Source organism: Triturus cristatus, chromosome 10 (assembly GCF_964204655.1).
Source record: "Triturus cristatus chromosome 10, aTriCri1.1, whole genome shotgun sequence".
In the NCBI taxonomy this organism is placed as follows: Eukaryota; Metazoa; Chordata; class Amphibia; order Caudata; family Salamandridae; genus Triturus; species Triturus cristatus.
This window is the reverse complement of record NC_140593.1, coordinates 984,945,862-984,969,475: the sequence shown is the minus strand read 5'-3', so window position 1 is coordinate 984,969,475 and position 23,614 is coordinate 984,945,862. Positions and strand designations below refer to the sequence as shown.

Sequence of the window (23,614 nt, the reverse complement as noted above, 5' to 3'; positions counted from 1 at the left end):
CTCTGTGGGAAAAGCATGAGAAAATAGTTCTCTCTCAAACATGATTCATGATATCACAGCAGAAGGCTTTTTCACATGGTAAAATCACCATAGAACACACCACAATTCCTAAAATGAGTATGGTACCATCAACAAATGATTTATAATGTAACTAAAGTCTTAAAACCTTCTATTAACTGCAATGCTTTTTAATGAGGTGCTATCATGTATATTGGTCCCAAGATGGCTGCCAACACTTCTTGGATGAAGTGCTGACAGCCAATCAGATCTCACGGTGAGATGTATGGTTAGGCTCCGCCCAGATATATATGTGATTTTACTTTTGATTTTCTCAGGAACTACTGAACAGATTGACTCCATATATGCAAAAGGCACATGCCTGACCTAAGGACTACCTCTTAGCCAAATTTCAAGTAATTCTGTTCAGCCGTTCGGGCTGTCCCTTCGACTAAAGGTCCTATGGGAAAATGCATGGGGAAAACACGTTTTGGGACCCCCCTTTTTTCTCAGCCCCCGCTTGACGAATCACCCCGAGACTTTCAGGGTAGGAGCTGAGTGGAGCGCCCCATTAGTTTTGAAAATTTCACGAAGATAAGTCAACCAGCGCCAAAGTTATTCAAAATAGAATTTTCAGATTTCCTATGGGAACTCGGTCCTAACTATAACTATCTACTGGCGACCGCCAGTAGATTTTATATATATATATATATATATATATATATATATATATATATATATATATACATATACATACATACATATATACATACATATATACACACACACACACACACACACACACACACACACACACACACATATATATATACAGGCACATACACCTACACAATTTATTTATTTCCAACACATTCTGACGGAAGGAAGCTTCAGCCTGGCGAGTCTGGGCTCGTAGGCTTAGTCACCACCACATATTTTAAATGAAAATCATGCATGTGAGCGTGAAAACGAGCCACACCAACCAGCCTTCCAGTAAGTAAAGGATTTATTTCTAAAGCAGCACAGCATAACGCGTTTCGATCCAAGAAGCAAGTTTAATCATATGCACAAATGCGGCTTAACACCACCTGCATGATATATAGTGAGGTAATCCACAGAAATGAAGGACAATCAAACCATCCATTTTTAAAGGTATCATCCCGATTTTTAGTCAGCCCTCCAGACTATATTTTATATATATCTATATCTCAAAACACAAGTTCGCCTGCAGTAAGGGAGCCCACGCAGGTGAGTAAATCTTGCCTCATATATATTCAAGGAAAACAAGGTGAACAGCTCGGTGCTTCGCCGAATAAAAGTCCTGCCCGACGTGTTAAATGTCTGGGACACTTCAAGGGCTCAGGGCATTGGCTTGGTTCCAACAAACGGCAGGTCTCGGCAGTACATTTAAATATATTAATTCCCGCCCAGATGGGCATGGCCACCAGAGTGGCCTGTTGGTTAATGTAGTGCCGTGTCTTACTTCTGTGAGTCACTGTGTGGTTCCTTTTCACATTTATTCGGCGAAGCACCGAGCTGTTCACCTTGTTTTCCTTGAATAAATATGAGGCAAGGTTTACTCACCTGTGTGGGCTCCCTTACTGCAGGCAAACTTATGTTTTGATGTGAGCGGCCCAGCCTGAGCCGCAAGGTGAGCCCCGCTGCACCCCAGTGCAGCCCCGCTGTTGCGCCACCCGGCGTAGTGACAATAGGGACAAGGTGATGCCATTTGAGGATGGAAGACAGCAATCTGTGCAGCAACAGTGTAAAGCAACCCACTTGGGATTTATACGGTGAAAAGGGACCACACGGCAACTCACAGAAGACAGCACTACATTAACCAACAGGCCACTCCGGTGGCCACGCTCATCTGGGCGGGAATTAATATATTTACATATACTGCAGAGACCTGCCGTTTGTTGGAACCAAGCCAAAGCCCTGAGCCCTTGAAGAAGTGTCCCAGACATGAAACGCATCGGGCAGGACTTTTATGCAGCGAACCACCGAGCTGTTCACCTTGTTTTCCTTGAATAAATATGAGGCAAGATTTACTCACCTGTGTGGGCTCCCTTACTGCAGGCTAACATATATATATAAAAACAAAGCCCTTTCTGGCATAGAGTGACGCATAAATTATGCAAAAAAAGAAGCAGAGAACTCAGGGTAGTTCTCAAGTTTAGGTGGAAAGCAGCTCCAATAGAGAGCACTCTCAACACCCGCAACACTCAAAATTTGCTCACCTCAAAGTCTTTAAGCGTAGGAGTAGCACAGTGCTATCCACACCGAGATAGAAAGGGACAACGTCTTTTACCATTTCCACAGCAAAGCCTTTAAGCATAGGATTAGCACACCGCTATCCATGCCGAGCTGTAAAATGGCCAAAGCCTTTTACCACTCCAGGCACTGTATTACAGCTTTGCAGTGGTAAAATACTATCCAAGTCAACCTGACAACCTGAAATGAATAAAAGCAACCCCTCTAATGTGTTTCGTTCTCAGAGCTCTTCAGAGGTATAGCTTTGTCCTTAATTTCAGGTTGGATTGGATGGTATTTTACCAATCCAATCCAAATTTGGAATGCAACAGAAAACCTGTGTGTGTGTCAAATGTTTAACTTCATAATCTAGTCAATTACATAGGAAAGACAACTCAAATTTATTCTAAATGACTGACAAAAACAGAACTGAAGTATACTACACATATGAAACAGAAGGAGGGTGACAAAGACCTGCATTAGTGGCATTTCTAGGAGTTTGTCACAAAAATAATCCTGTACAGTCCATAGATACTATTCAAGCACACACTATGGGCTGGAGGAAATCAGTTTGTTTAGCACAATTACTCTAATTTCAACAGGCGATTTCTATTCGATACGGTCAGACTTTCATAATCCATAACACAGAAACTAGTTTCCACAAGTACTCTAGGTGTTTTGTCACTAAAATTACAGATCCATGTAGGTCTTTGACTTCAATACTTTAGACACAATGACCACAGACTGAAAAAAAATCTGGCATCTGTTTCAGCTGGCTGGTAAAATGCAGGTGGAAGTTTTGAAGGAAAGACCTATATTTTTACTACCTTTCTGGTATCTACTCCATGCTCCCACCTTCACCTCTATAACTCACTACATTATCCACCCCTTTCCCACAGCCCTACAACTTATAGACTTGTAAGATATACCCCTCACCCCAGTCCTCCGCCTTCCATATTCATCCTACTCCAATGCTTCCTTTCACCTACCCATCCTTGGGCCTATCAATCTTCACCAGACACCTTCTATCGTCTATGCCTCAAACACCTTTCTGCCAAATAGACACTTGTCTTTTGCTAACACTGTCAATCCTGTAATGCCTCTCCTCCTTCTGCTGGACTCAATGATTCCACTTCCACCAGTGACAATAACAAAAGTTTCTCACCTCTAGGAGTAGTTTTGCAGCTTGAAGAGTTTTCTGGATTCAGAAGCTGTGCATTATTCCGCCATCAACTGGTTGGGACCAGAATTGTCCTTTCCTTTGTGTTATTAATTCTCTTTTTTGTTGTTTTTGGGCGTAAGCTGTCCCACCATTTGGTGTCTAATCCATCCTCTCCTGACCTCATATGCTCCTCCCCCGAAGCTTACATACGTGGTCGGCATCTTCAAATTCTTTTTTGTGTGGACTTTCCTTTATTGCATATGTTTTCTGTTCTTTGTTCACTTCTGCTCCCTCATCTCTGGTGGAGGTGGGTGGGTTGCATGTGAATCCAGAAAATTATTCAAGCCGCAAAACTACTCCTCTTTTCTGGATTTACATGCTGTGCATTGATTTTGTACCTTTTTTTTATCCTTGTGGAAGCTGGGTTGGAGACTAGTTGGAGCTTGTAAATAAATGTTTTTATACTCTGTCCCACTTGTGCTTCCTTGTACAGCTGTACGTTGATGCAGTAGTACTTTGTGAAAGTGTGCACTGTTGACCAAGTGGCTGCTATGCTTATGTTATGCAACAGGATATTTGCCACTACTGCAGCGCCTTTAAGTGTTGAGAGTACTCTTGGTTTGATCAGTAGTTGACAGCCAGCTGTTGTGTGACATCTAGACTGAGTGATCCAGCTTGCAATGGTATTTTTAGTCACTGGCCTTTGTTATTGTCCGCGAAGGACACGAAGAGCCGTTTTCCCTTCTTTACTGAATTTGTTTTCTCTATAAAAAGGTACAATGCCATTCTTCTGGCGTCTAGTGTATATAAGGCTCTTTCAGTAGGAGTCTTTCACTGTTGGAAGAAACTAGATATTTTAATTGTCTGGTTTATGTGAAAATGTGATATGACCTTTGATAGGAAATGTGGGTTGGTCCTCATGACTATCTTGTCTTCGTGTGTTTACATGTATAGTTCTGAGATGGTAAGCGCTGGCTCCGGCAGACGTTTCATCAGCTCTGTCATCTCCTCCCAGTGCCAATATGCATACCTGTTGAGTAGGGCATTCAAATTAGCTATGCACCATTGAGTAGATGCTCCCCTCTCAATCTTTCTCCTCACCATGTCGGTTTTCTTATCCGGAGGGGGGTTCAGGAGTTTGTTGGAACATTTGCCCTCTTTCTGGCCGGGGCAACAATAATAGTCTCCTGGTACAGTCCCTTCGTTATGTAGTAGGCCTTTTGAGGAGTGTTTGTATCTATTTTCAGCACTAGGTGTTCCTGATTTGCATGTTGCAGGTTTGTTAAAAGCCACTTCACCAATGTCAAGTATGCTTGGGAGCATGGGTAGGTACTGACTCCTACTTTGCGATGGCAACACAGTCTCTAATAGAAAACATGGTTGAGATTTCTACTCATCCAGTTGTATTCCATACTTGTCTGCAGCCCTCTTTATTAGCTGGTTATACTCGGCAATGTCGTTCGGAGGCGAATTCCTCGATGGATGTGTGTCTATCCCCTCCTCTGAGGAAACTGTCTCGGGATCCTGCCATTGGGTCTATTCCAACCCCTTTTTCTCCTGGAACACGCCCTTGGACAGTGGGTCCTCATCTTTGTAGAAGATCTCTTGATCCTCCTCCGCCTTTAGTTCTGGAGTCATTTGGGGGGATCCAGTTTTTCTGAGTCCTTGTTCCCTTGATGTTTTTCTGAATTCTCCGTGAGAGGGGTCAAACTTTTTCTTCTTCTGTAAGACTGCAGCCATTTCGGCTTCGAAAGGCCTCTTCCTCCATTCGATTTCGACTGCATGTTCTTCAGCTTTGAGCGTCGGTGTCCATTTTCTTTTCGACGTCTAGGATTATGGTGTCAAAGTGTAACTCAACACCTGGTCTTGACTTCAGTCATCCTTCAACAGTCATCTTCTCGGCAACCTCTGCCTGTGGTGTCCTTGATGTGGGACCCAAGGCGCTGTTGGGAGTCTCTGCTTGCCTTCAGTCTGAGATTTTCTGCCCCAAGGCAGCTTTTGGTGTCTCCGAGTGTTTGAGACTCGCCCCAACCTGTTTTTAAAACGTTACCTGTGAATGTTTCATCTTAGGTTTTCGGTGTTATTCTTGGACGTCGATGACTCATTTCATTCTCTGAGCCCTCTCCTTGTGCTCGTTCGGCGATATGGTCTTCATCCTCGCTCGACAATCCCAGGTCTCTCAGCAACTGAGTCTGCTTCTGCCCAATTGCTTTCCCATCAAGATTATTCACCAACTCTCTAGTACCCACATATACATAAAAATTGCTTAACAAAAAGTGCACTAATTGTCTAGAACCTCTTGTCAGATGCCAACATTGACAAGGTGTTTCTACTAAATCTCAGACCAGTACTATATAAAGTTCCATCTCCAGTCAAAAATCCTGCTGAGGAATCACTCTTGGAGGAGAGGCCAAAATACATAAAAGGGTATTTATCTAAATTTTTAAAAATAAATGATGCATAAGAATACGAGTTGATGCTCCTCAAATGTTCTGCAACACCTACTGCCACTTCCTCCTTTCCATCTGCGGACCACATTACTGACCTTCTCCAGCCCCATTGTGTGTTATGAGCTGTATGGGAAAATCGTGCCAAACTTTCTAGTGACGTCGGTCCCGTGCTCTCCATGCCACTGGAGTCAAGCAATCCTGGCTGAAGAGGGGTGAAACCCCGAAGCCAGTCCTAGGAAGCTGGTTTCCAGTCCAGGAAGGACCTGGCCTGGCAGCTCGGGCTGGACTGTTCCCATTGGGTGCAGGGTCAAGACTGATTTGCATATGGCTGGGTCCAAATTGGAATGGCATGGGGAGCAAAAACAATTTGATTTAGGCCCAGATCTCTGTACTGGGGTGAATGCATGACATTGTTCTGCATGCTGTCCATCAATTATTCTTTTTGCAACTTTCTAGTGAAGCATCTCACATTTTCAGACCCAATTGTGAGACCAGGAACCTTTAAGCTTGATCTCATAGCTATTAGTAAACCTCAGCTGCAGACTTTAGAAACCGGACTTGCTCATTCCGAAATATTTGTTATTTAGCATGGATTAGCTGTGTGTAGTTTAAATGGTCGTAGGCTGACCCATACAGCTGTGCACACCTTCAGTGCAATTTTTGCACCACAGATCATCTCTATTCAGACATAATTACAGGACTTGGGTGGATCAATTCCAACTTCACCCTCCCCACCAGCCTAGCCTACAAACAAACTGCTAAAATAACTTCTAGGCCTTGGAAGCAACTTGGCACTGTCATCTTCCAAGCTCAACAAAACTGGTCATTGCTTAAGAAGCTACAATCTCTTTAATAGTTCCATTTCCGACTGACAAATGCTTGACAAAGGTCACAGACCACATTGTCTCAATATAGATTTCTGAAAAAACACTGAAAAAGAACAGGCCACAACTGGCACTTAACACAAGTGCAGTAGGAAGGAGAAAAGGCTCCACTAAGCAATTCAAAGATAAAACAATTCCTCAATACAGAATGCTCTGCTTCCACAATCACCCACATATAGGACTATGCATCTTTCTTAGTGACCACTTCATCTGCAAATCCAAAGATGTGAAAAGAACTTGAAGAATAATCCAATGAGTTGAAGAGAAGCCCAACTCGCTGCCTCAGCCACACTGTACAATCTCTACACAATCTACCATTATTTAACCTTCTACCTGTGGAGAGCTGCATCAATCTAACATATGACTGTGGCATAGTTGGATCACAGGTTGACTCTTGCCTAGGTCATATATTCAACTACAAATGTAGTAACTGCTCTGCTCTCCATCCCAGAAAGACCACAATTGCCCAATAAGCAATCAACCTATCTTAGCAAAAGTGACATGAGGCCTGCATTCAGCTAACATTTTAATTATTTTAATGTTATCCTACACTGAACAGAATGCTAGACAATATTTAAAAACGACTCCCCTGAGGAAGGAGTACAGAATCAGCTCTAATTGCAACAAGGAACACAAGACAACTAAGGATTTGAATGGAGTAGTGGCACTCCTGCTTTCATATCTTCTTCTGCATTTATTAAATTCCATCATTGCACTTTGCTCCCCAGACTGAAGGGGACCCCCAGGTTAATGGACCACCTTTCCCAAGTCCATCATGATGTCACAAACATTAGACCCACCTCCTAACCCATCAATCCAAATGAAAAAGTTTAGTGATCATGGACTCTAACCTCTTACTGATTTGTCAAGAGAGCCAAGTTGAGAAAGAACAAACCTCTATTATAATATGCTTAAAAAGAATTTGATCTTACTTACAATTCCGCCAAAAGGTACACGCGACCATCGGTTCAGTACCTGCCGAGATGGACTAGGCAAAGGGTATTATAACTCAGCACTTCATATCCTGTGGTTAAAAACTAGAGTCCCCAATGTCCAGCAAAACAACTGTTTTGCCTTACCATAAGAGATGTGTGTTACTTTAACTAAATTTGACTTCCAAGCCATTGGTTTCATTAAAATCTTCAACAATTCCGAGACATTCGACGTCCTTTAGGCAGTGTTTAATTGAGTTAGTGGCTGCACGGAGGGCACACCAGTACTCTTTTTGGAGACCAGCACGTATTTTTCTTCAACAAACATTGATCCAGATCAAGAGAGTAGTTCTACACAAATGGGGGGGGGGGGGGAGCAGGAAAAACAAACAAGCATTGGCATAGCCAATAGGTCTCGCCTTTGGGATCTTACAAGTGGTTAGCCATGCAACACCTCATGTTGTTGCACCAAGAATATTGTGCTGGATAACTAAACACTTGTAAGGTCCCAAAGGCGAGACCTATTGGCTATATCAATGCTTGTTTTACCCCCCCTTCCCCACCCCACTAATGCCATCGGCAAGCAGCCACCACTGCTGATTATCCAACACATACTGGACATTGCAGCCTCTCAGTGTCACATAACCGAGTGTCAAGTTTGTGCAAGGTGTGCTCCTAATATTATATATTTTATTGCAGTACTCAAATCAGTGGTATGAAAATAAACCTTAATAGGCGAGCAATCATTACATGCAAGTTACCGGATTATTTACCCATCAATTCTTGAAAAGTTAGACCAAATTGACAGTTTTGTCCATCAGAAGACTGTTTACTCCGTAAGTTCAAAATATTGCGCTACTAGAGCAACTCGTTCGTGCAAGCACACCATGTAACAAGGACAAAATTGAAGACAACAATAATTATAATGGGTAAGCCATCTAACACCCAAGTGCATACTTAATTTGAGCGGTGTTTGGTGGTCGTTGGCACCAGCAGTCATTTTTGGGAGATCTGGGGCTATTTTACAAAAGCAGCCCGGGGGCGCAATGGACATTTGTGCCCTCTTTATTTTGCACAAGGGGCTCTTTGGTATTACAGAAGGGGCTGCAGGTGTTGGTGCAGCCCCTTTTGTAATATAGATAGCGCTGGCGCACATACAGCACCAGTGCTATCTCCATGCAAATAAGGGAATCCCTCTGCGGCCACGCCATATTACCAATGTGGGCACAGAGGCAAACATGCCTGTAGAAGGCACACTAAAAGTGCGCCACACAAAGGTGGCATACGTTCAGTGCAGCCCTCTAAAGTGCTGAAAGGCAGTCTGGTGGACCCCCCCCCCAGACATCCCCTTGCAGTTGGGTACAATTATTCACCCCAAGGGGATCTTTAATCCCTTTTAAAAGTGCAGGCGGGTTGCCACCTGCACAGAAAAACATTATGCAGCTTTTAAACAGCTGCCACGTTTTTCTCTTGAATGCGCTGCTCTAGAGGCAGCACAAGATAGTGTCTGCCTGAGGGCAGCACATTCTTCCTGAGAGGGCTTACTTTCCATGTTTCCACCCAGCGCACTTGCTTTAAGGTGCTCTGTGACGCAAACATGGAAAGTGCACGCTATCTGTAATACAGGCCCAGGACTTCTATTTCATCATCAGACTTTGACCTAGAACAATCGAGAGTAAGGAAGAAAAGTAAGTAAGAAGGAAGATAAACGATAGAAAACAGTCAAAACAATCATTGGCAAAGCCAATAGGTCTCACCTCTGTGACCTATTGTCTTTGACAATGGTTTTTAGCCACGCTGCAGAGTATACCCATTACTGTACATATTGGCTAAAGTTGAGAAAAAAAACTTTGGCTTAGCTGTCTGCATTATTTTGTAGGCATGCACACCAATCATGAACGTGCCTACAAAATGACGCAAGTGCTTTTTTTCCTTTTTAGCTACCGTCCGAGTCGGATTGGAAACTAAAATTAAAATAAAATGACAAATGCGTTTTTTAGAGTGAAAGGGTGGTGGGGTTTGGAAGGGAGGAGGAGAAAGGAAGCAATGTCTTTCCCCACATCATAACACTGCACACAATACATTTTAGGTTTCATTTACAAGTAGAGATCAGTATACCCAAATGTGGTTGAACATTAGCATGAGAGAATAATTCACTTTCAATGGTCTAGGGCTCCAGGAACCCATTCATTTATGAATATTCAGTTTGATGAGCCTTGCACAGTTGACGTGTGGGGTTGGAAGGAAATGTTAGTGAGAACGGTATTATGCCTGATGAGCTTCAAATGTGCTTTCATGGGCCACTCAATTGTTTAACACCCAACAAGTTCATGTTCTACTCGACATGTGTGACGCACAGGTGTAAAGTTCATTAAAGCTACCTCAAAGGCCTGCACCTTTATAGAGTACATTCTTGCAACAACACAACTGCTACAATTTGACAGTATTGTGAGTAGATTATTGAAAATATGTGTTTTGGAACTTGGAAATATTAGGTTTTTAAGCTAAATAGCATTACAAAACTGTACAGCTATACATGTAATGTGTATTAATAAAAACGTATGAGTAGAGGATCGGTAAAACCCAGTGCAAATTATTAATAACTATAATCTCAGAACCCTCAATAGTGACAGTCAGCAACAGTGGGGCTCACCTTACATTAAGTGCCCACCTGGAGAAAGAACTGAGGTAAAGTAATTAATGACATTTGTGGAGCCCAGTGTTTAATTTGAGCCAGTGGGTTCCGGGGCTCGGCACTGGCACTTAATTGTAAACACTGGCACTTGTGACTCTTCGCCTCTAGGTGACGATGTCTGGCTAATTTAATTTAGAAATGACCACAACAATAGTTAATTGTTAATTCAATATACATTAAAAATGAATATTTTGGGGGCCAGAAATAGTCGCTCGTCACACTTGTTGGAGTGTGATGGTTAGTAGTTGTGTTGTTACTATCAATGGCAGCATGGCAGGGAAAATGTGAGGCGCAAGCTGCAGGGGCCTCCTGACGAGAGCCCTGTCACTTACTTTAGTACAAATTAAGCACTGTCAAGGAAGCTCTACTGGGACTTCGAAAGTACTCAGCGGGCACTTCCCTGCCAATCTCCCATACAGAACACGGGTCACAGGCATGCCAGACAATTCGTAATCTGTTGCTGCCTTAAGGTGCAGGAAGGGAATCTCTGCAGAAGCAGCCCTAGAGAGGTAGTGACTGCAGGCGAGGTAGCTCTGTTAGTCATATGCATGCACTTTTCTGAACACTCCCCAGAACGGAAAGCAGACCATGGGTAATTCTAGGCAAAGTCTAGACAGCCTAGAGACAAAAATAGTTATAAGGTACCACAAGCGAGACCTGTTGGCAATGCTAATGCTTTTTACTGCAAGAAACTGGTGTGAACAGATAGCGTCTCGTGGGAAATGTGTGCAACTGCTCAACCATTTTCTTCTCCAATCAGTGTCGCAGTTGTGCCTGAGTGACTTTTGCACACCACACCTTATGTTAATTGCGCTACTGGGGAGTTCTCGTAATAAGCACATATTTTTTACAATAAAATTATGCACATGACGCAAAGTAAGAGGTTTTGGTGTGACCCAGTCCTAGTATATATTATATGATTTGTGGGTGGTGGGAGAATCGGGAAAGAAGGTGGCAACAAATAATTATGGAGGACATACTCAGCCAAGGGCCTGTTTTTGGGGAGCTATGGTCTCTGACGTGTATGGTTCAGACTTGACACTTCTACTCTGGAACCCGTCGGAAGGTTTCGCGCGGTTATCGACGACGCCGATTAAGTTATCGGCGGTGACTTGCACGCGGTGTCTCTTTAACAGGTGCAGCTTATTCAGCGCGAGCGCTTGACCGGCAATCGATGACGGAGTCGAGGGACAGCGGATTGACAAGTCTTTGACCTGAGCCTGACACGTGCAATGGAATGACCAAGTCCCGCGCGCCCGGCACCTCATGAGTAATAAAGGCGGCAGGCAAGGAACATGAGTTAAGAGCTGCGCTGTGAGAGCAGAAATCAGCATTTTGACTGGGCCTCGTCACTGCGCGCGGGGACGGTGAGAGAAACACGAAGTGATCATGATGCATGTTTTTCTGAATTTGCGGTGTCAGAGAGAAATGTCTTGTTGGATTTTTGCTGCCGAAATGGGACAAGGGCGAACTTTTTCAATTGACGTGACCTTGCGAGGCGAACCAGGTTTCAGTGCTACACGTGAAAAGAAGGGTAAACAAGCACGCGCATGGTGCGCATCGCACTAATTAACAAGCATTGAAAGCGTGCGTCATCACGATCCCGATCGCGATGACCCACGAGTTTTCAAAGTGCTGCTGAAGGCTAGCGATTCACGTGTGCACGGTCGCATGAACGCAAGCGCTAGGCCAGCCAGCAGCACTTTGAAAAGTCACATAGAAAATGTCTGAGCCAGCGCATGCGCTGGGCTCAGCGAGACCTAAAAACAAGCATTGGCATAGCCAATAGGTCTCGCCTTTGGGACCTTATATGTGTTTAGCCATGCAACAGTTGCATAACTAAATACTTATAAGGTCCCAAAAGCGAGACCTATTGGCTATGCAAAGCGGCCGTGCGGCCACGAAAGTGAAAGTGATCGCGATCACAATCAAACATCAAAGCGGCCGCAAAAGTGAAAGTAATCGCTGGTAAAGCGCGGCGCGCGCGCCCGCGCACATGCACTGTAGCTCTAGGCTGGCCTGGTAAAACTTTTTGGAGCCCTCTCAATAAGTCTCGCCAGACCAGCGCATGCGCTGGGTCAGGCGAGACCTAAAAAGTGACACAGGGAAAAGAAGGGATAAAACAAAAGCCAGAACCTGCAAAACTGAGATGAAGAATCATGGGGGGGGGGACGGGGGGATTAAGACTAAGCAACTGTGGTATTAGGCACCTTGACCTTTAATAGAGCCAGTCACCAGCTTCTGAACAAAAATTCGGAGCCAGCACTTATTTATTAATATTTCAAAAACGAATTAAGCACTGCCGATAGGGCTACAAATTAGAACAACCATAATGTCAGCATAATGCAGCAGGTACTTATGCTTCCCTTAATTTTGGTGAAAAGTGTGCAAGTTATTTGAGACACTTCCCAAATTCTACTATCTATAATATATATCCACACACACGTGTGTATATTATATATACATACACACACATTTACACATATATACACACATCTATACATATAATAAAAGCCTTGAAAAATATCCTCACCCACTCCCTATGATGAGACCGATTTTATGAGGTTGAGCTATTTTTGGCATCTACTCATCTGTTCTGGCAGTGAACTTAAACTGGAAGGAACAGGTGCTCTGCTCATTCAGAAAGTGAATGAGCAATCAAAATGCCTTTAATTCTTGTTTTTATCTTGACACATTTGCTTTCTGTTCAAGGACAGAGAACGTTTTACTAATGTTTTCTTATCCTGGAAAATAGTGTTTCTTTCCTTTCTCTTATTACAGCTAAAAGTTTTTTGGTCAAGTGAGCTGTGACAATCATTGTGAAACAAAAGGCTGTAAGATGTTGTTAGGAGAAAAAACTGACATTTAAACAGAACGTAAATGAATGAAGAAAGAAAACACTAGCTAGAATGATGAGCATAAGTCTTGTCCATGGCAACAGGTCTCTGCCGATATTGTCGGATTTGGGGAAAAGGAATTAAGAATAACAGGCTCATCTAAATAAAAGTATGAGCTTGGGGTTGGTTTGAAAGATTAATATCTGCAGTTGATAGATATATATATTTTTTAGGTCGAGCCTAGAACAGCGCATGCGCTGTTGCTCAAATTTTTGTAAGGGGATTTTCAAAGTGCTGCAGCCGCTGGCCTGAAGCCTGCGTGCATGTGCGCGTGAACGCGCGCAGCCGCCATATGTCCCCGTCACGGGTACTGTACGTCATGAAGGCGCTACATCAAGATATGCCAAGAACAGGCCTTACCTACCTCATTTCACAGTCCAGTATCTCCACCTTCATTCTTTGCCTCTTCCTGTTATTCCCCTTTTTCCAGCCCATTCTTCTGCCACTTGTCTTTGTAAAGAAATAGATGCTGGTTTCCATTTCTTTACCTTTGGTATAATCGCGGCTCCGGCGCTTTACTTATAATGTTAAAAATAAAGCGCCGGTGCCGCGATTATAGCAAAAGTAAAGAAATAGAAACAAGCATCTATTTCTTTACAAAGAACAAGCATTGGCATAGCCAATAGGTCTCGCTTTTGGGACCTTATAAGTATTTATTTATGCAGCACAATTTCTTTGGTGCAACAACAACTGTTGCATGGCTAAACACTTACAAGGTCCCAAAGGCGAGACCTATTGGCTATGCCAATGCTTGTTTTAATTGGGCCCACAACTCTTAGATCCCTTGCCGAAGTAAGGGCTAGCAATATCCCGTTTTTCTACAAGTTGAATTTCAGAAGTGCTCTATGGGTGAGTTCAAAGGGAGGCAGCATTAGTTGGCTCAATACTGTGTTAGCACTGCAGATGGGAATGTGGTAAATCGTCTTTTCATATATTGCTCGATAAATCTTTGAGGACAAGGATGAATGTCTTTAGTTCTTCTGAGCCTTGAGATTGCCTCAAGTTGGGCTCTAACTGAAGAGCATTTATTATCACTCTTGGCCAGGTGTGGTAAATATGGAAGAATTGATGAGGCTGTATGGCAGCAGGATTAAAGTGCCAGTCTCTGCACAATGTGCTGAAGTGCTTCCAAATTTTGCATTGTAGGTTTTCGTGGTTGTTGGAGATTGCACGGTCCCACAGCATCTGTGCCTCTGAGAGAATCAAACTTTGTTCCTTTGTTTTGTGATGAGATACACAGAGGTTGCATTGCCTGGTCTGAGCAGCACTACCTTTTCCAGCTAATCTCAGGAGAACCGACTGCAGGCCTAGATTTATACCTGTAGGACGTGAATTGTATTCTCCATTTCAGAACGAGGGACCTCTGATTGATAGCTCCTGCATATGGGCTCCCAAGCTCTCCACTGATCCAGCCATTGCCATTACTCTCCTGCCTACTGAAGGTTGGAATGGGAGGCCTGCATCGAGGTTTTATGGAAACCTACACTGCAGAAATGGCTGTTTGAGTCTTCTTGTAACCAGGAGCGTGTCATCCAGAAGCCACTAATTTGCTTCCAGGTGTGCACCAGTTCCTGAGGATGCCCAGCAGTGGCATGTAGAATCTGATAGTTACCATTGGACTCAATTCACTGAACATCCTTACCTCTTCCTTTGATGAAGCTTTGACAAATCAGTCACCAAGTATGGATGTACCTTCTGGTATAGAGATGAAGTTATAGGTGCCATGCACATTGTGAAAATCTATGGTGCAGATTTGAATCCTGAAGAGAGCTCTCTGAATTGGTATTGCTGCCCATCACTGTAGTGCGGATGAGTGGTTGATGTATGTGAAATGAAAATATACATTCTGAAGATCCAGGGAGGTTAGGAATTCTCCTTCCTGGAGCATTAGGTCTTTCAGGACATTCAGCCACTGAAAGGATTGCTTTTACAGAGATATATTTAGGTCAGAGGTCTAGAATCGGTCTCCGTTGTCCTTCCCATCTTCTTTATTAAGAAGAACCTGACATAGACCCCCGCTTTTTAGGGACAACTTCTATATGCCCTTTCAAGAGGAGAAGCCTGTTCAGTTTTAGTTCCTGTAAGCGCATGTGATGTGCTCTCCTGGGTGACGGATTTGGTGATTTCTGCACAAATTCAAATGGTGTGCCTCAATTGTACTATCTGGAGCATCAAGAGACCCAATGTTATGGACTCCTAATCAGGAACAAGCGAAATCTCCATCCCAAAGGATGATCTGGAAATGGAGGTGGGTGGGGGGGGGGGGGGGGGGGGGGGCTAGAGAGAGGCAAGTTTGCTTCTGGTTATTCTGAGTATAAGACATTTAAGCCCTGCTTTGTCCAGATATTCTACCATAGCTTAGTCTTTGACTTCTGCTGGCTTCATAGCTCTGTCATATCCTTTTTGTATGGCCCAGTAAAAAGCTTGCTCTCAACCGCCGGACTGAATTAAACATCCTCGGAGACTGTATGGAGCCATAACAAAATAGCTAAACCTGTGCATTTAACATATAGCTCCTAGGGAACGTGCCTTGACTGTCAGTTTTTAAATCTGAGGGCATCACCATTCTTTCCAAATAATGTCTGCCTGTCAGAGGCCATGTCCAAGATTTTGGACTGGACACAAGACTGTACAGCACAGCCAATGTCTTCTTAGGACAATGGCCCCGGACAATTGGTGGAAACCCATATTCAACACATCCATTTCTGCATCTATGACAGCAGCGGTTCCCTTTTTTTAACTATGGTCTTTGCTACTTCGGTCTTTTTGAATTGATCACTGGTGAAATGTTATGCCACATCTGGAGATCGTAATGACTGAGGATGGCCAAGATGTTTGCAACTCCGATTGAAGTGGCCGCAATATAACCAAAATTGCAGCCCAGGTTATCCTGTCTTTGGCCAGCACTCTCAGAAGGTGCTGCAACCGGAGTGTCAGGATTTTTTTTAAAGACCTTTGGGCTGCTGATACGATAAAGGAGACGCATAGAATAGCCTGACAAACGAGTTGAAGCAGAATTGAAGGCCCTATATTTCTTCTCCACATGAGGAACCATTGGCAGTAACGTTGCCGGAGCTAATTAACTTAAGGCCTTCTAATCAAACAAAGTCCTGAACGAGGACTTACTTTATGGCCTTACGGGGTTGCTGTTACAAAGTCGTATAGAGAGCTTTGCTGTTCTGCTGATGCTATGGGGACATTGAACCTTTCCACAGTATTTTCAAGTAGCACATGAAAGTGAGCTATGTCTTCTGGAGGTGAATGGGGCATCATGGGTTACATCCTTTTTCGGCAGGATGCAATCCTACAACTTTCTAATAATGCTTGTAGTCTGGTTCTCTTACAACTCACCCTCCTCCTCCATTTCAGAGAACTGATTGGAGTCTGATGTATCTGGGTTGCTCATTTCTCTTGGTGTTGGTGGAAAGGGTTGCAAATCCTGGATAGGTGCTGGGGAAAAACGGGCAGGTGGGGCCTCCAACATCGAAGGCGGGGGAAGGTGGTGGATGCAGCATTTGTACTCTTGGTGGTTGTATGGATGGGACAGGCAGTGGGCCAATGGGATGAAACATGACACGCTACTGTGAGCAGCTTTTCAAGTATTCAGCACATGTCACAGAATCGCCATGAATGTAAATGGCACCTGCCAAACTTGAGCGCAAAGGGTCATAAAAAGGCTAAACTTTTGAGGATTCTCACACACAAAAGGTGTTAGGCTGGCAGTCACAATCTGAATATTCCTGCTCTTCCTCAAAATATGGCATATAACACATCCAGTTGCTCAGGGTTATACACTGCATCCATGGCGTGCTGCTAGTCACTAATGTCAACCTCTATTTCAGACTCTAGAATGTGAGCACAAACACTTTCCATAGAGAATGCATGGAGATAGAAATAGAACTTCAGTTGTCGGGGTCATCAACTAGGTGGTAATGTTTACAATAGATTAAATTGCCGTTTACAGTGTAAAAGGTACTGCCACAGATGGAGTTGTCGTAGATGGTGGGTCATCCATGGTGTGGTCATCAGAGATGTGTCAGCAACACTCTTCTAGTTGGCCGTGCTGTAGTATATTGTGTTTTCTTGACTTCCGTAGGTGAGGCTGGTACAATGGCCTTCAATGGTGAAGTGATAGATGATGAGCCAAGAGAGGATAACGGAATTTGCTTTATCCATTATGGAGTGTTTTCAGGAGGAAAACTGAAGTCGCTTTAGATGTTAATACCAGCTACGAGACTACACAAGTTTTTTTGCGTTGCAGTCGTGGAAGTGCTTGGTAGGGTACTTTACACTGAATCCTTCTCCAGAGGACAGGGCCTCCCCTTTGCAAGAAGGGGATCTTTTTTCTCCAGCAGGAGAAGTGCCTTCCTCATTTCGCTATTCTTTAAGTCCCAGAAGGAAGTGTGTTACAAATTTCACAGCGTGATGCCTTGTGCTGTGGATAAAGACAAAAAACAGACAAATAATGTGGAACAGGAACTGACAATCTTTTGCTGAAAGTGAGCGCAGGGCTTGAAATAAGATCTTTTCTTTGTAAGCCATGATGGCAGCTAGTGACACAAATGGGACTTCCCTGGATCAGAAAGTGGAGATTTTCCAAATAAAACCTTTAAGAACAACTCAAAGTATCCTAAAAGCTGAAGTTAAGCCTGGCTGAAGTCCAGGGAAGATGTGGGCAGTATCAAGATGCAGCCAGGATAAGGTGTCATACAGGAAAGTCCAGAGATTTTCCCTGGGCTCTCGAACACCCAACGTGTGGTAGAAATCTGTGCTATGGTGAGCTCTGGTGGAGTATGAGAGCACAGAACATTCACTTAGGTGGCTGAAGTTTGGGTTGTTTCAAATGAGATGGGATTGTTACTAAAAACACTGTTGTTGAGGCTTATAACCATTTCAACACTGTTTACTGCTATTTACATTTACCGAGGATTACCAGCCTGATGATGGGGAATGATTCAAGTATGTGAATATGTGAAATAAATAATTTTGGCAAAGAGGACTGTTTACTGGAGGTATAAACTGGGGCAACTTTGTTAATCAAGAGGATTATTCTTTCTTTTAATAAAAGATCTCGCACAATAATTCTGCTTTTATCATTTTTTTCAGTATTTTGTTATTTCAAGAAAGCACTTTTACAAAAGTCTGTTCTGGAATATCTGTCTTAAGCAGAGATTTGCCCTCAACTACAGCTGATCTGTTGGGTGATTCGGAGAGTTTAAGGCGAATCAGGTTCAAGATGCTTGTACCGAAATGTGAACCCGAACCTACAGGTACAGTCTGCACTACTGGAATGCCACTGGTCAGTCATTCTGCAGGTCTGAAATATTTCTGTGCCAGACAGCCACCCATGCATCCATCCATCCATCCATCCATCACCGGTCAGACAGGGGAAGTTTATTTAATTTGTCAATGTTTTCACAGAAACAGTGTTCATATTTGCACTCAATTTAAACAAAGAATGTGGTTTGCCATAATGCGTACCAATCAAGTTTTCTAACTTTGTATCCATGTTAAACTAATGAATGGTTATATCCTGTAAAATATCTATTAGAACTTTCATTTCTGAAAGACTTGTTTGAAGATTCAGATGTAGAGACCGCCTTTATAGTCTCATTTGCATTCTGGTCAGTAATCTCCTCTATTTAATGCATTTTGGGGTCTAGTGTATGTGTTAAAAGAACAAAGCCTTTAATATTAAAGACTTGACCCCCTCTCCCTTGCTTTAGCATTTGGTTGTTCACAGCTACAATTCATGGTTCATGAATGAGTTTGAACCAAAGTTGCATGTAAGATGTTATTTACCCTGTAACAAGAACTAAAGTCTGTCCTCAAGTTATCAGAACCACAGGCAGGCAAGTAAAGAAAGCAAACAAAGATCTTATACAATTTAACCAATGCTTCTGACGCCCACAAGCTCGCTAGAAATATGTTTGTTTTACTTAGCACGCTGACATGGAGTCTCTAAAGATAGAAAGCAAGGCCAGTATAGTCTAAAAAGTGAGCCAACAATCAGGCAATGGACGTAAAAGTCACACTGCGCACCTCTTGCTTTTTAAAAGTTCTATCATACTTTACTTAAATTCCCCTTTACAGTCACTTTTAAAGTGTGGTTTTAGCCTGGAGCAGCAACTATCAATCTTTCCTCTTGCAAAGCCTGCAGGACCATACAAAAATACATTCAGGGTAAAGATGGAGTACAAAAATGCAGAAGAGCGAAAAATACTCGAAGCAAGGGTAAACAAAAATTACAAAAAGCATAATTTATTACTTGCTCCAGAGGAAGAACTACATATAAATAATTAGGCGTCAATCAAATAGTGTAACACAAGCTCAAGAAATATTTTCTTCCATCTCCTCTTTGCACTGAGCTTCCGCCCAGACTCTTCCTTTCCATAAGCAAATTTCACCATTCCTCTGGACTTCCCGATTCATGGTCAGTTCAACGTCAAGTCAGCACCAATCTTGCTGTAGCTATGCTATTAAATAAAATGCGCAAACATCCTTGATCATGTGCTTGTGATAACCAAAAATTATTAGCGTTGGTGCCCATTTTAATGTTTGAAGTAACTAACTGCAAGCTCTCCTATACCCTCATAACAAATTATGGAGGCTGCTCAAACAGAGAAAGTAAGTTTATAGCTATAGGCATATCAAGCGAACCAGTGTGGTAGAATCCTAGTACAAAACAAGGACTTTTCTATGACCCCAAGGTAGAGTAGCCTGTGTGTTGTGAAATGACACATTTACTACTTCAAATACAACTTCCTTAACTTACCTATGGTGCAGTTTGTGGTTATTTTTCTTCTCTTGGGATTATGTCGTAGCAATTCTAATTCTCGCTTTGTTGGCTCCCACGTTGAATATTTCTCTCCAACTCCTTAACAGGATAAGAAGGCATGTTTAGGGAGCTACATCAGTAAGCAGATAGTCCTACAGAGGTTTCATATTAAGGCCAGTGTTTGTTAGGATAAATTAAAGCAACATTCTGTTAGGATGTGTTATGTAGTTATTATTGTTTACACTTGTTCTCTTTTGGCCAGGATATCATTTTTACATTTATGAAGTGATTTACAGCAAGTGAGCTTTCCAAAATAATTACAGATACACCGTCCATATCAATTTAACTACTGTAAAATAAGCTCACTGACTCTTTGGTGGATTTGGTTACGCAATGTTCAACCCTCTATGCACACTGTTGTACAAGATGCTAATACATCAAGAGAAATCAGTTACTGTAATGAATCAAACATACTTCATTAACCAAAACAATACAGTTTAATTAAAAAAAAAACTGGACAACCAGTACATACCTAAGGATATGATATTCTGCAGTACTTTTAAAGAAGCCAAATACAACATGGCATAAGGTTGCAAACGTATACAAATGTTCTTGAGCGTAGTTACTTCTTTAATAAGTGAAAACCTCAAAAGTTCAAGATTTCAATCTAAGCATTCTCATTGAAAACACTATTCAAAACAGACCATGTAATGTAATTGCGTAACAGGAGAACAACCAGTTTGACTTAGCGTTTAAGACTCTTTCGTATGAATACCCGAATATCACGGATCTCTGCGGGAAATCAGACGTGCTTTACATTTGTTTTTAGTCATCCCAGGTCTCCGTCTGACACATTATTTGAGATGGCTGCTGAAACCCAATCGGGAAGAAAAAACAACAGTAAAGCACTACGAACTGCCCACATGAAGGCCGCTGCAGAAAGACTGCAGCAAAGATACAAATTGTTATGCAAGGCCAGTTCTGGTGAGTCAGAGGAGCATTCTGGCGTTTAAGGAGACAGGCAATCTATTCTATAATGGAGGATTAAAGGTGGTTGGCTCGCAGACACACTGGAAGCAGGGTTAATGTCGCAAACAGAATTGCTCTAGTTGAAACTGATGTTACTAGATTTTAATGCATTCTACTACCCAAAATTGTATAGCTTTATCTTTAAAGACCCTCATCTCGCACAGAACAGCTATCACTAAAGTGGGCTTAATTTGCCGAATGCTGCAGCGGTCTACGTTGTGGCAATCTGATGAGATGCAAAGGTCTTGGCCAAGGTTTATGGTCGTATCTCAAGTTCAGGTTTATTAAATACTACCAGTAAAACCATCAGGAGCAGTTAACACTACCAAAATGTAGGATGCTTTGAAATTCTAAACAGATGTAATGCTCGCTTGATAATTCCTTGCAACGCAGAGCAGAGGCACCATTTCCATAAATTAAAGGTCAAAGATCAATGAGACCGACAATGTTCGATTTATGGCTCTTATGAGCAGTCAAGACAAGTGCAGTCTATAATCCACAGAGAAGCTCCTTGCCTACGTGGCTTGCTTTCGTCACTTAGTCTTGCTCTTCTAACTTCACCACAAGAAGAGAATTACCTACACTGTGAAACTTTATTATTATTGAAGAACACAGTCCCTATAACGTTTTGGAGCACTCCAAGCATTACATTCAGGGGCACCAAAAACTCTGGTCACCAACCTCCACGCCTAAATCAGGGGGATGTCATCTAGAATTCTGTGAAGGCTTATTGAACCACGGTTTCTCCTTACTGTTATGCTTCAGTCCCTAATGCCCAACTCAACATGGAATGAGGTGTAAAGAGCAGACAGCAAATGTCCAACTTGGCTTCAAGCAAACATTTGCAGACCATTCAGGCAGAAGACAGACAAGCTTTTGCTACAAGATCTGTCTAGCAAGCTTGCGGAGTAGCTCCTGGTGCTGCCATACAAATGTCTGCAACAGGTGTTTGCAAATAACTCTGATAACGCCTTTGGTGTGGTGGAATGAGCATGAGCTCCTTTAAAGTAATTTGATTTTGAGACGAGAAAGGGCCTTAGTTCATAGAAATAGTTTTGGCTATTGACCAGTGTGGTCTGAAATCTTCAGGTGTTTTTTTTTTTTTCAGATAGCAATGCAGAAAAGTCCAGATTTTGTAATGTTTCCTCAGTTGAACATAGGGTTTATGGCTGAGACCAGAAGAATAATCTTGATTAAAAAAAATAAAATGCCACTATGACTTTAGCAATAAAAGAAGGAATAAAAACAAGTTGAACGGGTTTTTGATAAAGACAATGGAATGCTCAGAAAAAACTTACCGATCAGAGTTGAAGATCACCAAGAAAGCTATCTACTAGTAAAAACAAATTTCCTGCCACACACCTATGTGCTCAATATGCATTTGCATAAGCAAACTAGGTATGTGCCCTAATAAAACAGTGCATGGTTCCAGGAAACCTATATACTAAAGCACCTGAATCAAGTTATGGCCACCCAAAGGAAAGCCTTCAAAAAGAGGTTTAATCTTTTATGAGGCCATAAGATCAAAGAATGTGTGCATCGATCTGGTGAGGACCTGGACTAAACTGTGGTCCAAAAGACCATGAATCAACTAACTGGAGGGAACAGGTGCATCAAGTCCATGAAGATGTTTGCCAGCCTCATTATCTTCAGAGAACTCTTGACATCTATTACAAGAGGCCTCAAATACCGCTAGGTAGGCCCTGCAAAACTGTAAATCAGACTTACTAAAAAGAATTATGATAATCTGCTGCACAGACTTCTTTGGCAAGACTGAGTAACAAACCATCAGCCACTTGCCCAAATTTAAACTTTGGTGGAGAACTTCTTGGCCACTGACAAGGTTTTCTGGGTTATGGTTTACTTCTCAGAAACCAGGTACATGAGTTGTGTGATGAATGATAGGGAGCGGTGTGGCACTTTCAGTCCCTCTACAGACAGGAAGCAAAGTACTGCTCACACATTGATGGATAATGCCCAAACACCAGACCTGGATGAGCTAGCAGAATGGATCAGCACTCTGGGAAGTCATCTATCATCTGCAGGACCTTCAGAATCATAGGAGTGTAAGAAAAGGTACAGATCCCTATTCCTGTCCAAACCAACAGCAGGCTGCATCACAGGGATACAGGCCTGTTGCCCATAACTGTTGCAAACTGGCAGTTTCAGGACTTCAAATGACTGATGAAGGTTTCTTTGGTTGAGCATGCGTATGCCTCAAAGTCTGGTTCAATGACTTACTTGTAAATCTTACACTTGCAGGTTGAGCAGAAACACCTGCTCGGTTTCGGGTAGCGAGTCTTTTGGATATTTAGGATTGCCAAGGTGTTTTCCATTTTTACTCTCAACATTCCAAATCTCAATACTCGAAACCTTCAGTGCTAAGAAGAGTCTTCAGCTTGAATGAAATAATATGGGGGACAAATCTTATCTGTTTCAAGGGCACTAAATAAAAGTTCAACACAGTGAGCTCTCCTTCAATACTCTGTTAAAACTATGAATTACAGACAAGGGTGGTTACATCTGACCACCATGGG

General features: G+C 42.6%; 1 protein-coding gene across 5 annotated transcripts in view; it reads right to left on the bottom strand.

The window, feature by feature from the left end:
• USP22 (ubiquitin specific peptidase 22) overlaps positions 1-23,614 on the bottom strand; it is a 570,028-nt gene that overhangs the window by 357,582 nt on the left and 188,832 nt on the right. For all 5 annotated transcript variants that reach the window (XM_085628912.1, XM_085628913.1, XM_085628914.1 and 2 more), the window contains one exon: positions 20,046-20,147. In XM_085628912.1, coding sequence (XP_085485038.1) covers positions 20,046-20,147 — 102 coding nt within the window. The remainder of the gene's footprint in view (positions 1-20,045; positions 20,148-23,614) is intronic.